At 39.8% G+C, this 16,032-nt stretch overlaps 1 protein-coding gene across 4 annotated transcripts in view; it reads right to left on the bottom strand.

Annotated features, from left to right (window-relative positions):
• The window catches only part of LOC105475849 (Bardet-Biedl syndrome 9), a 555,557-nt gene that overhangs the window by 468,231 nt on the left and 71,294 nt on the right, over positions 1-16,032 (bottom strand). For 3 of the 4 annotated variants that reach the window (XM_011731402.3, XM_011731401.3, XM_011731400.2), the window contains exon 2: positions 3,458-3,580. The exons of the other annotated variant lie outside the window; for it this stretch is intronic. In XM_011731402.3, the coding sequence (XP_011729704.2) occupies positions 3,458-3,569 (112 nt within the window). In that variant the 5' untranslated portion in view covers positions 3,570-3,580. The remainder of the gene's footprint in view (positions 1-3,457; positions 3,581-16,032) is intronic. 4 annotated transcript variants of the gene reach the window in all.

Raw genomic sequence — 16,032 nt, 5'->3', positions numbered from 1 at the left:
AGGTCAATATAGCCCTATCTTCAGGGATAAGAGGAGGTCAGGATGGCCAAGTCCACAAGGTAACAAGCTAACCCACTGAAACAAAATGTATATGTATGATTATTAAAATACTTTGCAGGACTATTATAGTAACCAGATCTCAGATAAGTCTGACTCTCACAGATTTCAAGCTACAATTAAATATGGGACTCCCCAGGAATTAATGAACATGCAGGCATTAAATGAAAAGCCATTAGTCTCATTTGCTTTCTACTCCAATTCTAGTAATAAACTTTCCCTCTAAGCCACAGGTTGGCATATAATCTAAATGGTATTATTCAGATCCTCTCTCTCCCCCTCATTCTCACTATCTCTCTCAAGAGTCTGAATCTTGAGTTGAGAGAATTAGGAAAGTAAGTACCACTTTAAATGAATGGCGTGTTCAATTTCAATTGTACTATCAAGATTAACAAGGAATCTTTCTGTGTTTTACTCGGCTTCTTCTAAAGTAATTTCAGGAACCCTGCAACTCTTCTCTCACTGTCTGATCACCTAAAAGAAAAGTAGAGGTCAACTGACATTACTGTTTCAACTTTCCAACTTGACCCGCAAATTTCACTACATCTGTAAAGATTCTTACCTTCTTTCCTCTGTCACTGTGGAAAAAAGTTTCCACATCTGTTCAAGATTAACCTTCCATCTGTACACCTGATCTCATCTCTGATTGTCCTCTCTGGGTTCCTGCTCCATCAATGAAAGCCTCTATCCTACATTGAATTTTTCCCACTTCCCTCAACCCTTCATGGCCTCCAAATCATCTTCCTCCTTTCTTCCATTCACAGCTAAGTTTCTTTAAAGAGCCATAAATAGTCTCCCCACCTCCCACTCACTTCCCATTCATACACTGAAAACCTAGATTTCATTACCATTGTGCCCATGCATCCATTCTTGTCACAGACACTAATGAACCACTTGCTGCCAAAGAGCATGAAAACTTTTAGGCCAGGCTCAGTGGCTCATGCCTATAATCCCAGCACTTTGGGAGGCCGAGGCATATGGATCACCTGAGGTCAGGAGTTCAAGACCAGACTGGACAGCATGGCAAAACCTTGTCTCTACCAAAAATACAAAAATTAGCTGGGCATGGTGGCAGGCACCTGTGATCCTAGCTACTTGGGAGGCTAAGGCAGGAGAATTGCTTCAACCAGGGAGGTGGAGGTTGCAGTGAGCCAAGATTGTGCCACTGCACTCCAGCCTGGGCCACAGAGTGAGACTCTGTCTTATAAAAAAAAAAAAAGAAGAAGAAGAAGAAGAAGAAAGAAGAAAGAAGAAGAAAGGAAGAAGAAGAAGAAGAAGAAGGAGGAGGAGAAGGAGGACGAGGAGGAGGAGGAGGAGGAGGAGGAAATTTAAAAAAAAAAAAAAAACCTTTTCAGTCCTCATGTCACTAAACCTTGCTTCGCAGGTACCAGCCTAATTAGTTTTCCTGCCTCTCTGCCTGCTCTTTTCAGAATCTATTACTCTTCTCACACTTCCCCCGTTGATCCTCTTATTCTCCAGGTTACAGTCCTATACCTCCTCCCTTCTTATTTCAACTTCTCTCCCTGTGCATTTTCACCTGTTCTCAGATCTCCAAACACAAGCACCATATTGTTCATCCCCAAATCTCTACCTCTATTCAGTATACTAGACATTTCTATCTTAAACAGAGCATATCCAAAACTGCTCTTGTTAACTTTCCATTCTATAAGATCAACAAAAATAATTCTCAAACTTGAGAATGCCAGCATTCAATTTTGGAGCTTATCAAAAATTAGGATACCTAAGTCACACCACCCCACCTACCCCTGGATAATACAATCTTATAGCATCTCATGTGTCTGGGATAGAAAATCTTCATACATCATAACCACCCCAGGATATTATGACACAGGTATCCAGGCTTTGGAACACAATGATCAGTGTTTTTGTCTATGTGAAGCACACATATGTAACGATTTTTGTATAGCAAGCTTCAGAAAACAAAGGAAGCTGCTCACAGCTCACCATAAACTATGAGGGAAGCAGTATCTCAGCATATTGGTAACCTACTGGTGGCACCCCAGTAAGGAGCTCTAATAGAAATGAATGAGTGAACAGTATGTCATTCAGATAATCAGTAAGTATAGTTTCCAACCAAGCTGAACTTTAGATAGTTTGGGCAGAAGTAGGTTTGAAATTGTTCTCTCTGGCAGGTATTTCTGTGGCATGACTCTTACATGGCCAAATAATTGGGGAATCACATGCTTTAACAAATAGTGAGGGCAGAGGCAGGGCTGAGGAACCTCCCAATACCCTCTGAATAGAAGGCCTTCCCATCTCCTATCAGTGGAAAATTAGGGACCAAACTTTCCTTCAAAACAACTTAGTAGGTGCTCAGTGCAGTTTAGTACTCCCACTCTTCTGCTTTACCAACACAATTTTCTCCTTTCACATTTTCCTGCAGATTCCACTGTTTCAATTATAGACAAGAAAAACAATTTTTAAAAAATGTAAGAGGATAATATTTATATGCAGTAAACAAAAGAAGAGTTATAATAAGTTTTCTTTTTAAGAGGCTAATGACTATCTAGATTACCAAAAAAAAGGTCCATGACTATAAACCAAATACAAATTTCAAATAGCAATGATACAATAATATAGAATCAAACTGTTTTAAAGGTCACTTAAAAAGCATGAAGATGCATAAGAATAAGCTAGGATGTAGGTTTTAGTATTATAATATGATAATGAAAGCAATGATTTAACAATTGTTTTCTACCACCAAATAGAGCTAGTATAATTTCATTATGGTATGAATGGTTTCCAGGTCCAAAAAAAATGTATTTTTCTTGTAAAGAATTTCTACAAAAGTAAATTTTCCAAATTTTGATACAAATGAAGTGATGCCATATAATTTGTACTAAATTCCAGCAAGCAATATGACAGAATCAGTACAAACCAGAACAGAAACAAAACAGAAAGACTATTGTTATCAGTCGGCTACCTATTACTTATAAAAAAAAAATACCTTCAAAATTAAGTACAATTAAGATAGTTCAATTAAGTTCTAAAAAGTATACATTTTGAAAAGCAAGTCATTTTTATTTGATCTTTTTCTTTTTTTTTTTTTTTTGAGATGGAGTCTCGCTCTGTCACCCAGGCTGGAGTGTAATGGCACTATCTCAGCTCACTGCAACCTCCGGGTTTAAGCGATTCTCCTGCCTCAGCCTCCCAAGTAGCTGGGATTGCAGATGCCTGCCACCAAGCCCAGCTAATTTTTGTATTTTTAGTAGAGACAGGGTTTCAACATATTGGCCAGGCTGGTTTTAAACTCCTGACCTCGTGATCTGCCCACCTTGGCCTCCCAAAGTGCTGGGATTACAGGTGTGAGCCACCGTGCCCAGCCTTATTTGATCTCTACAAAGCTTTGATCCAAGATGCATGGTAGTAAATTGCTTACCTTGTCCATTTCCACTATTGTCAACATTAGCCAGACACAAACAGCCTTGATCAAATTCTTCTTTATCTCCCAGAATAGTAGACCACCAATCACGGGCTTTAAATAAAGACATTTTCTTTCACACTAAAAAGAAAACATTTATAATAATCGAATTCACACTATGAATTAATAATTATGTCTTAAGGCATAGCAAATTAAACTTGGACAGAGCTGAGAAGACATTTCTATATTAACTTTTTAATATTTTGTACACATAAATGAAACCACAAATCCAAATGGCTGGAAGCATTAATCAGATATTTTGCAACACCATTAGTAAATTGGGCTGAGAATTATACATTTATGTTGTGCTAATTCTCTCTTCCGAAACATTTAGGAGAGAATTGCAGAAAATAACAAAAGAACATATTCTTTGGCGGATCAAGATTCAAATTCCATCAGCACTATTTAACACATAAGTCTTCGGTGAAATACCTAACTTCCTTTCAGTCTAGTCATTGGCGAGACTGCACTACAGTTGGCCCTCCATACCTGTGAGAGATTGGTTCCAAGACCCCACAGATGAAAAATCCCCAGTTGCTCAAGTCCCTTATTATATATAATGACCTGGTACAGCCAGCCTTCCATATCCATAGGTTTCAGTCTGCAGTTGGTTGAATCCATGGATGTGAAACCCGGGGATATGGAGGGCCAACTGCATCTCCTATTACAAAGAGTTGCTGAGACAAATGAGATCAAACCCATCAGTGACTAGCCCTGGAAATGGTATGTTACAGGTACTTAAAAAGCATTCACTTCCTCTTACTATGCTAGTTACAGAAAGGCAAAACAGAAAAGGGAAATTCACACCAAAAATGAAGCAGGAAAATTGGGCTGCAGGACCATTTATACCACTAACTATCTGTGTGTCCTTGGGCAACCCACATAACCTCTCCTTACTTTGATTTCTTATCTAGAATGACTATAGACCAGCCCTACCTACCACTGAGCTGCTGATATGGCAGATGTGAAAGCACTTGGACCTTTTGAATTACAACACAGATTCACATGCCCTGGGACTCTACAACAGTTCATTTATTTAACATAAATGAGGCTTTCCTTCATGTTACACTGATTTAAATGGTAGTTAGGAAATGCAGTCAATTCTCCTTATTCACAAAAGTTATGTTTTATAAGGCCGCCGTAAACAATGAATTAGCAGATACTGAGCCATTGCTCCTAGGAGAAACACAGGGTTAGATAGATTCCTGCAAGCTTCTAGTAACAACAGTTTCTTCAACCAATCAATACATAATGTAGTGTTTTTTGTGCTTCTATTTAAAGATACCTTATTTAATATGTATTGATGATTCATTACTACGGGAATCATGGCCATCGGCACTAGAACTCAGTCTGAACTAAGCTTATCTAATTGCACGTACAGATGCTTTTCAATTTATAATGGGATTACATCTCAATAGAACCATCATAAATTGAAAATATTTTAAGTCAAAAATGCATTTAATATACCAGGGAAAAGATCAAAAATCAAAATTTGAAGTATGGTTTCTATTGAATGTGTATCACTCCCACAACATCCTAAAGTCGAAAAATCATAAGTCAAACCGTTGTTAAGTCAGGGACCATCTGTCTGTTCTCCACAAGATACATCACAGCCTTTTTGCATTTAGGAACATTAGACAGCACTTCAGTATTACATTTGCAGGCCATTTTAAACAGTGAAAACACCACACCCGCCTCCAAAAACAACTTACCAAAATGTGGGGGAAAACATGACACTAAATACTGTAGACCATGAAAGGACACTTGCTTATAGTATGAGAACTGAAACAAGAAAGCAGTTGTTTAACATCAGCTGGGAACATGTGCATCAGGTGACTCAATTTTTACTCCTTTGCACTTGACCACAAATGACCACAAAAGCATTGCGAGCACTGATTTGGAGGTTACAAATAAATTTTAGCAAGTAGGCAAATTCACGAATGATACAAAGTCTGCCAATAATGAGGATCAGCTCTACTTTTTTTTTTTTTTTTTTTTGAGACGGAGTCTTGCTCAGTCACCCAGGCTGCAGTGCGGTGGCGCGATCTCGGCTCACTGCAAGCTCCGCCTCCCGGGTTCTCGCCATTCTCCTGCCTCAGCCTCCCGAGTAGCTGGGACTATAGGCGCCCGCCACTACGCCCGGCTAGTTTTTTGTATTTTTAGTAGAGACGGGGTTTCACCGTGTTAGACAGGATGGTCTCGATCTCCCGACCTCGTGATCCGCCCGTCTCGGCCTCCCAAAGTGCTGGGATTACAGGCTTGAGCCACCGCACCAGGCCAGCTCTACTTTTTTCAAATGTAGACCAACCTACCTCTTAAAGTAAGCCTTCCACATGGGCTAATCATTGAAACCAAGGTCATTTGTTTTTATACAAAGTTGGCCAAGAAATTGGCTGTAAATAATGTGGTGGGAAAGTACAGACTCTGGAGGCAACCTGTGTGAGTTTGAATTCCTGCTCCACCACATACTAACCATGCAACCAGTGGAAGGTTACTAAAAGTTAAGGAACGTCTCTGTACTTCGGCTTTCTCATTTACAAAACAAAGGTAAGAGTGGTGTCGTGATGATTAAATAAGAATGCAGTTTCCTACAGAACTGGAAAAAATATGTGCAGGTCATATATATGATAAGGAATTAATATCCAGGATACGTAAAGAACTCCTACAACTCAACAACAACAAAAACAAACCAGGCCATTAAAACATAGGCAAAAGAACCCGAACAGACACTTCTCCAAAGAAGATACACAAATGAGCTGGGCGTAGTAGCTCACACTTGTAATCCTAGCACTTTGGGAGGCAGAGACAGGAGGATCACTTGGGGTCAGAAGTTCTCGAGACCAGCCTGGCCAACATGGCGAAACCTCATCTCTACTAAAATACAAAAATTAGCCAGGCGTGGTGGTGGGCACCTGTAATCCCAGCTACTCAGGAGGCTGAGGCAAAAGAATTGCTTGAACTCAGGAGGCGGAGGTTGCAGTGATCCAAGGTCATGCCACTGTACTCCAGCCTGGGTTACAGAGTAAGACTCTATCTCAAACAACAACAAAAAAGATATACAAATGGCCAGGAAGAATATGGAAAGATGCTCAAAATCACTAATCATCAGGGATATGCAAATCAAAACAACATCAGCTCACATCCATTATCAAAAAAAAGAAAAATATATTCAACCTAAGAATGATGACTGCAAGAAGGAAAAAACACAAAATAACAAGTGTTGGCAAGGACGTGGAGAAATTGGAATCTCTGTACACTGTTGGTGGGAATATAAAATGGTGCAGCTACTATGGAAAACAGTGGGTAGGTCCCACAAAAAATTAAACATAGGGCCGGGCGCAGTAGCTCACGCCTTTAATCCCAGCACTTCGGGAGGCCAAGCCAGGTGGATCACGAGGTCAGGAGATCGAGACTATCCTGGCTAACACAGTGATGCCCTGTCTCTACTAAAAATACAAAAAATTAGCCAGGTGTGGTGGCAGGCACCTGTAGTCCCAGCTACTTGGGAGACTGAGGCAGGAGAATGGCATGAACCTGGGAGGCAGAATTTGCAGTGAGCCGAGATCACACCACTGTACTCCAGCCTGGGCGACAGAGTGAGACTCCGTCTCAAAAACAAAAAAAAAAATTAAACATAGAAGTTTTGATCCAGCCATCCCACTTCTTGGCGGATATCCAAAAGAACTAAAAACAGCATCTCAGAGAGATATTTTTACACACAGATTTACTGTATCATAATTCATAATAACCAAGAGGTAGAAGCAATCTAAACATCCATCAATGGATAAATGGATAAAGAAAATGTGGTATACCCATACAATGGAATATTATGCAGCCTTAAAAAGGAAGGAAATTCTGACATATGCTATGTAGATGAACCTTGAGGACATTATGTTAAGTAAAATAAGCCAGTCACAAAAAGACAAACACCATATGATTCCACTTATGTGAGGTACCTAGAATAGTCACAGAAACATTAAGAATGGTGACTGTCAGGGGCTAGGAAGAAAGGAGAACTGTTAATAGGTATATAGTTTTGACTTTGCAAGATGAGAAGTTCTGGAGATTGGTTGTACAACAATGTCAATTTACCTACCATTACTGAACTATATAGTTAAAAATGGTTAGATGTTCAATTTTATGTTACACGTATTTTACCACTATTAAAAATAAAAAATATACAGTTTTAGTTTTTTACAAAAAGGAATACAGTAGACCACTTAGTACAATACCTGGCACATAATAAGCACTCAATAAGTGTTAGCTGTTGCTCTGGTTTTGATCCCTTTTTATGATTTTTTAAACTTACATTAAAGAAAAAAACTCAATGTCCTGGTTAAACACACTATGGTACATCCACACCATACCAATATAACTTAAGAATTTAAAACATAACTGACACATGCAACTTGGATAGATTTCAAGAGCCTTATGCTGAATGAAAAAAAAAAAATCCAAAAAGGTAAAATATTAAATAATTACATTTCTAATTCTCAAAATGACAAAATCATAGTAATGTAGAACAGCCATGTGGTTGCTAGGCTTACAGAAGGGTGTAACTATAAGGAGCTAATAATAAAAGGCACTTTCTTTGGGATTAATTTCTTAGAAATATCTACAAAAAAAAAGTGCATCCAATTTGATTTGGTAAAATCCAAATCAAATCTATAGTTTAACTTTAGTATTATATTAATGTCAATTTAATGGTGGGCTGGGCCCAGTGGCTAACATCTATAATTAGCCTAAGCAACATAGGGAGACCCTATCTCTACAAAAAATAAAAACATTAGATGGGCTTTGTGGTCCATGCCTATAGTCCCAACTACTCTCAGGAGTCTGAGGAGAGGATCAACTGAGCCCAGGAGTTTGAAGTTGCAGTGAGCTTTTTTGGGGGGTGGGAAACAGAGTCTTGCTCTGACACCTAGGCTGGAGTGTAGTGGCACAATCCCACTCACTGCAACCTCTGCCTCCCAAGTTCAGGCGATTCTCCTGCCTCAGCTTCCCAAGTAGCTGGGATTACAGACACCTGCCAACACGCTCAGCAAATTTTTGTATTTTAGTAGAGATGGGGTTTCCCCATGTTGACCAGGATGGTCTCCAACTCCTGATCTCAAGCCATCCACCCACCTCAGCCTCCCAAAGTGCTGGAATCATAGGTGTGAGCCATCGCGCCAGCCTGCAGTGAGCTTTGATCAAGGCACAGCACTCCAGCCTACAAAACAGAGATCCAGTCTCTACGACAAAAACAAATTTGATGGTTTTGATCATTGTACTGTTTTCATTGGGAAACCATTATTTTTACAACTTCTAAGTGAGTCTGAAATTCTTTCAAAATGACTAGTTTAAAAAAAGAAATACCAGGAGAAAAAAGAACGAAAACTCCATCCAAAGTCCTCTCTTTATGCTAAGAAAGAAATTAGATAAACACTGGAAGTTGATGGAAGTGAACAAATAACTAACAGGTAAACAAATTTATAATGAGTTTCAAAATATGTGGGAAACTTTCTGAAAAATATTTGCACCATTTGTTTTTACTGATGACATTATGTAACCATACAAATTGTCAGATTACTAAACTTCAAATCTGGGAGCAAGCATTCAAAAAACATAATAATCATCTGTATTATACTTTTACTGGATTTTTGAGAGGAAAGTAACAGTATTCAATACATCCCAGATAGTCTCACTATATATGCCAAATACCTAGGAGAATTGTAATATGCCATACTACTGGACTACAAGAATGAGGATACATCATTCTCTCGCAGCTCAGAGCAGAATATTACCCAAATTCACACTTGAAATGCCAATGATTTCCTAGGAGGACTCACAGGACACAGCACAGTCATCTTCATGGCTATGAAGGATGGCTATGATAAAAGGATAAAAAGCATAATCACGAAAGGGAAAGGTGCATGATGAGAAATCTGGAGAAAACCAGACACAAGCTTAGAAGACAAAGGAATGGTACAGAGGTTAAGAAGAAGAGGAATCCGACCGGGTACAGTGGCTCACGCCTGTAATCCCAGCACTTTGGGAGGCCGAAGCGGGTGGATCACAAGGTCAGGAGATGGAGACCATCCTGGCTAACACGGTGAAACCCCGTCTCTACTAAAAATACAAAAAATTAGACGGACGGGGTGGCGGGCGCCTGTAGTCCCAGTTACTCAGGAGGCAGAGGCAGGAAAAGGGCGTGAACCCGACAGGCGGAGCTTGCAGTGAGCCAAGATCGCGTCACTGCACTCCAGCCGGGGCGACAGAACAAGACTCCCGTCTCCAAAAAAAAAGAAAAAAAAAAAAAAAAAAAAAGAAGAAGAATTAGAAGAGGAATCCACCAGAAGCTTAAAAGGGGCATTCACTGAGATCAAAACAAAGCCAGAAGAAAGTTATCTGGAAGGAAGTGGGGGAAAAAAAAAAAGTGTGTCCAGAATAAGGGAGTGACCTGCTGTATCAAGTGCTCCTGATACACCATAAAGGATGAAGACATGGAGGCATAAGCTCCATTTGGAGACATAGCTAAGGACAGAAATCAGTAGTAACCAACCAAAGAGTAAGTGATCCTCTGCTCACTCCTGCTTCAGCCGGTTCAAAAGTCTCAGGGAGAGAAAAATAAGAAAGGAAGAACTATACAACACTCAAGGGGGGGTCTTACCTTTGCCTAACACAGGCAGAAAAGAAAACTGCATGGGTTTTCATCTTCCTGCCTAGAGAACACACTAAACCAAGTAAGGGAGAAAGAAAAGTTTTTTCTGTCAATGATAATGAATGATACATTTTTTAAAAGTCAAAATCCTTAGATAAGTGACCACAAGAGACAAAGCTGGAGTTTGAATATAAATACTGCATCAAGTGAAAGTAGCTATCCTATGAAAATGACCTGAAAAACCTGCTAGTCAATAAATTTTTTCAGCTTGCTAGAATGAATACAAAAATATCCTCCAACATTATGATCTAGTGGGCTGTTAAAAGATAAAAGACAAAAAAAGAATCAAAAAAATCCTCCAATATGAAAGAACTAACTTTCCAACAATGTCGACAAATAGGAATGCCTATAGAAGACATTCATTTCTCATTAACTTTTTTGTTTTTGTTTTTGTTTTTGAGATGGAGTTTCACTCTTGTTGCCCAGGTTAGAGTGCAATGGCACGATCTCAGCTCACCGCAAACTCCACCTCCTCGGTTCAAGTGATTCTCCTGCCTCAGCTTCCCGAATAGCTGGTATTACAGGCATGCGCCACACCCAGCTAATTTTGTATTTTTAGTAGAGACGGGGTTTCTCCATGTTGGTCAGGCTGGTCTTGAACTCCTGAACTTAGGTGATCCCCTGACCTCAGCCTCCCAAAGTGCTGGGATTATAGGCATGAGTCACCACACCTAGCCTCATTTCTCATTAACTTCTAACCAAAAATTAGAAATCTACTTGTACTGACAAAATAACAAAGACATCATTTAAATCCTTCTTGGAGAGGCACAGTGGTTCATGTCTGTAATGCCAGCACTTTGAGAGGCCAAGCCAGGAGAATTGGTTCAGGCCAGGAGTTTGAGACCAGTCTGGGCAACATAGCAAGACCCCATCTCTCCCCCTAAAAAAAAAAAAAATTAGCCAGTCTACCACTTGAGCCCAGGAGTTGAGGCTACAGTGAGCCATGATTGCGCCACTGCACTCCAGCCTGGGCAACAAAGCCAGACCCTGTCTCTTAAAAATATATATATCATTATTGTTTCTCCTGCTCTATCAATTTTTCCTCATTCACCCACCACTTTGTTTGCTCCTGAAATCCTTCTTTTCACGGAGTTTGGTTCCTTGCTACTCCAGGCGTACTCCCTGGATCAGCAGCATCTGTATCACTCAAAAACTTATGAGAAATGTTGAATCTCATCCTCCCCAAACAGTATCTCCAGGTGAATCACAAGGACCTTAAGGTTGAAGAGGCAATGATATAACTGATACCTGATTGCCTAAGTGGATATTTTCTTATAGCAGAGCTCCAGTTTTCCCCTTCTTTTTCAGAGGGCCTCTGCCATCAGTTACCTTTTGAGGGCTCAAAAAAAAATTATTTTTCAAGTCAAAGACCTAAAACAGCTGTAAAGTATCCATCAATCAGCTGGTCCTCTCACTTTACAGGAGAGGCCCAGAGAAATTACATGATTCCCATACCTCACACAGCTAATGGCAGGACCTTGCTTCTGCATACTCTCTCCCTGGTCTCTAGACCCCTGTCTCATTAGGCTGCCAATAATCTGCAATTTAATATCAAAAAACTGAAAAAGTATGTCGATAGAAGGATTTTTTTGTTGTTGTTTGTTTGCTTTGTTTTAATCTTTAAAGACTGTGGAGGAATGGCTAATTTTTAAACCTACGTCCAATAAATGGCTCTTCCTCACAAGAACATAGCTACCTTAATTATTTCAGAACAATATTTCAGAGCAACAACAAAGACTTTCATGCCATGGCAAACATAAGGTCATGCATAGGAGAATTTCATAAATTCCATTACATAAACATCTGTATGTTTGTTCCCCCAATGTCGGAAGTAGTATCATGCACCATTGTAGACAATAATTTATTGAACAATAAGGACTTACATCTTTAAAGAATTAATAAACAATAGAAAAAAACAATTTGGGCTGATAATCAATAGTCACCATTTGTTTCCGAAGTGCCTCTCTCCAGTTTCAAAAGTAGAAGCACAGAAGCAGCACTGCCCACCCCGAAGAAATTAAGAAACCACAAACTCTCATCAGTACAAAGTTGGGATACCACTAATTTCCTTTGATAAAAAATGGGTGGATTTCAAAAGACAGCTTAGGCAGCAGTGATGGCAGCCGCTGCGAAGACGCTGGCTGCAGCGGGGGAGACACAGCAGGGGCTGCCCACTCTGTGGAGCCAGCGGGGGCCGGGAACAGGGAGGAGCCCCGCCCCCTACCAAGTTGGAGGGGCAGGAGCCCCGCGCTCCTGGGCGCAGCTGCAGCCACTCAATCACAACTCCAGACCCAGGCATCCCTGCACTGTCGGTGGCCCGGGAAGCACCCCTGCCCCTGCAGTTTGGAAGTGCCCACTCCCGCTCCCTGGCCTCTCCCAACTCCCAGAGCCCACTCCGATTTCCAACCAAAGTTGAAGCCCAGCCCAGGTGCTGTCGCAACCCGGCCATGTGTGTGCGTGCTCGGGGCAGTGCTGATACACCAGTCCCCTAACACCTCGGTCCCCTCTAACTCTGGGTGCAGATAGCACAGGAGGGACACACACGGGGAGCTGAGGGCTTAAGTATACTCCACTGGTATACCCAAGAACAGAGGAGACCCTCTGCTGACTCAAGAAGAAATAAAAAATCTAAATAGATCCATAATAAATAAAGAAATTGAATTAGTAATCAAAAAACTATCCACAAAGAAAAGGCCAGGCCAAGATAGATCCACTGGTGGACTCTACTAAACAATTAAAGCAAAATTATACCCATTCTTCAAAAACCACTCCAAAAAACAAAAGAGGAGAGAATACTTCCCACCTCATTTTATAAATCTAGTTACCCTGAGCCAAAACCAAACACATCACAAGAAAACAACAGACCAATATCCCTTATGAATATGGATGCAAAAATCCTCAACAAAATACTACTAGCTAACTGAATCCAACAATATATAAAAGGTATTACATAACATGTCTAAATAGAGTTACCTAAAGAATGCAAGGTAGGCATCCTTAACATCCAGAAATGAACTAATGTAAAATCAATAAAATCTAAATCAAAAGCCACTTGATCACCTCCATAAATCCAACTCTTCCATTATAAAAAACACTCAAAACACTAGGAATAGAAGGTTCCTCACACTGATAAAAGGCATCTATGCAACATAGCTTACATCATACTTAATAGTGTAAACTGAACGCTTTCCTCCTAAGATCAGGCGTAAGACAAGGATGTCTGCATTCACCACTTGTATTCAAAATCATACTGGATGCTCTCAACTATAGCAATTAGGTAAGAAAAGGAAATAAAAGGCTTCCAAATGGGAAAAGAAGAAGTAAAACTATCTTTACTCACAGATGACATAATCTTGTATACAGAAAATCCTAAGGAATTCACAAAAAAAGATTAGAACTACTAAATGTGTTAAGCAAGGTTGCAGGATACAAAATAAATATACGAATATCAATTATATTTCTATATTCTTGCAATGAACAATCCAAAATGAAATTTAAAAAATAATTACATTTACAATAGCACCCAAAAGAGTAAAATACATAAGTTAGCCAGGTATGGTGGTGCTCACCTGTAATACTAGCTACACAGGAGGCTGAGGCAAGAGGATCACTTCAACTCAAGAGTTCAAGATTACAGTGAGCTATGATCATACCACTACACTCCAGCCTGGGCAACAGAGCAAGACTCCATCTCAAAAAAAAAAATACTTAGGAATAAATTTAACAAAAGAAATGTAGAACTTATGCTCTGAAAACTATGAAAACATTGTTATAGAAATAAAGAAGATCTAAATAAATGGAAAACATCCCATGTTCATGGATCTGAAGACTTAATATTGTTAGGATGGCAATACTTCCCAAATCAATCTACTGATTCAATGTAATCCCTATCAGATTCCCAGATGACTTCTCTGTAGAAATCAACAAGTTTCTTCTAAAATTTGTATGGAATTTCCAGGGACCCAGAATAGCAAAAACAATCTTAAAATTAAAAAAGAACAAAGGTAGAGAACTCACACTTCCCCAAAACTTACTAAAGCAACAATAATTAAGCCAGTATGGCACTAGCATAAGGATAGACATAAAGATAAATGGAAAATACTAAGAGTCCAGAAATAAACCCATACATCTATGATCAACCAATTTTCAACAAAGGTGTCAAGATCATTCAACAAGTAATTGCAACAGATGGGTCTAAGATGACCGAATAGTCACATGCAAAAGAATGAAATTGGATGCTTACCTCTAATCATATGTTTAAAATTAACTCAAAATGTGTCAAAGATCTAAGTATAAGCTCATGTACAGATAAAATTATGAAACTCTTGAAACTCTTAGAAAACAATATAAGTAAATCTTTATGACCTCAGATTTGGCAATGGATTCTTAGATTTGACACCAGAAATGTGAGCAATAAAAAATAAATAAGGGCCAAGCATGGTGGCTAATGCCTGTAACTCCAATACTTTGGGAGGCTAAGGCAGGAGGATTGCTTGAGCCAGGAGTCTGAGACCAGCCTGTGCTGATCCCATCACTACAAAAAATATAAAAATTAGCCAGGTGTGGTGGTGTGTGCCTGTAGTCCCAGCTACTGGGGAGGCTGAGGTGGGAGAATTGCTTAACACTGGGAGGCTGAGGCTACAGAGAGCCATGATTGCACCACTGCACTCCAGCCTGGATGACAGAGCAAGATCCTGTCTCAAAATAAATAAATAAACAAATAAAGCCAGGTGCAGTGGCTGACGTCCGTAATCCCAACACTTTGGGAGACTGAGGCAAGCAAACTGCTCAAGCCTGAGAGTTTGAGAAGAGCCTGGGCAACAAAGCGAGACCCCATCTAAACAAAAAATAAAAAATTAGCTGGGCATGGTTGTGTATGCCTATAGTCCCAGCTACTTGAGAGGCTGAGGCAGGAGTTTGAGGTTGCTGTGAGCTAAAATCATGCCACTACACCTCAGCTTGGGCAGCAGAGTGAGACTCTATCTCAAAAAAAACAAAATAAATAAACTAGACTTCATCAAAACTAAAAACTTTTGGTTTTCAAAGGTCACCATCAAGAAGATGAAATGATGGGAGAAAATATTTGCAAATCATATATCTGATAATATACAAGAACTCATACAACTCAATAATAAAAAAAGTCCAATTAAAAATGAACAATGGGTCTGAATAGGTATTTTTCCAAGTAAGATATACAAATGGCCAATAAGAACATAAAAAGATGCTCAAGGCCAGGTGCAGTGGCTCATGCCTGTAATCCCAGCACTTTGGGAGGCCAAGGCAGGAGGATCACCTGAGGCCAGGAGTTCGAGACCAGCCTGGCCAACATGGTGAAACCCCATCTCTACTAAAAATACAAAAAACAAAACAAAACAAAAATAGCCAAGCATGGTGGCAGGTGCCTGTAATCCCAACTACTTGGGAGGTAAGAGAATCGCTTGAACCCAAGAGGCAGAGGTTGCAGTGGGCCAAAATCACACCATTACACTCCAGCCTGGGCAACAAGAGCAAAACTCTGTTTCCAAAAAAAAAATGCTCAGCATAATTAGTCATTAGGGAAACACAAATCAAAACTATGAGATATCACTTCACGCCTACTATGACAGAATCAAAGAAGTCAGATAGTAATAAGTGTTGGTGAGGATGTGGAGAAATCAGAACCCTCATATACTGCTAGTGGGGATGCAAAATGATGCAACCACTTTAGAAAGGAATCTAGAAGTTCCTCTAACACTTAAACACAGAATTACCATATGACCCAGCAATTTAATACTGAAGTATCTATCCAAGAGCAATGAAAACATATGTCCATACAAAAAAACTTACACAT

Source organism: Macaca nemestrina, chromosome 4 (assembly GCF_043159975.1).
Source record: "Macaca nemestrina isolate mMacNem1 chromosome 4, mMacNem.hap1, whole genome shotgun sequence".
Lineage (NCBI taxonomy): Eukaryota > Metazoa > Chordata > Mammalia > Primates > Cercopithecidae > Macaca > Macaca nemestrina.
This window is presented reverse-complemented; position numbering and strand designations above follow the sequence as displayed.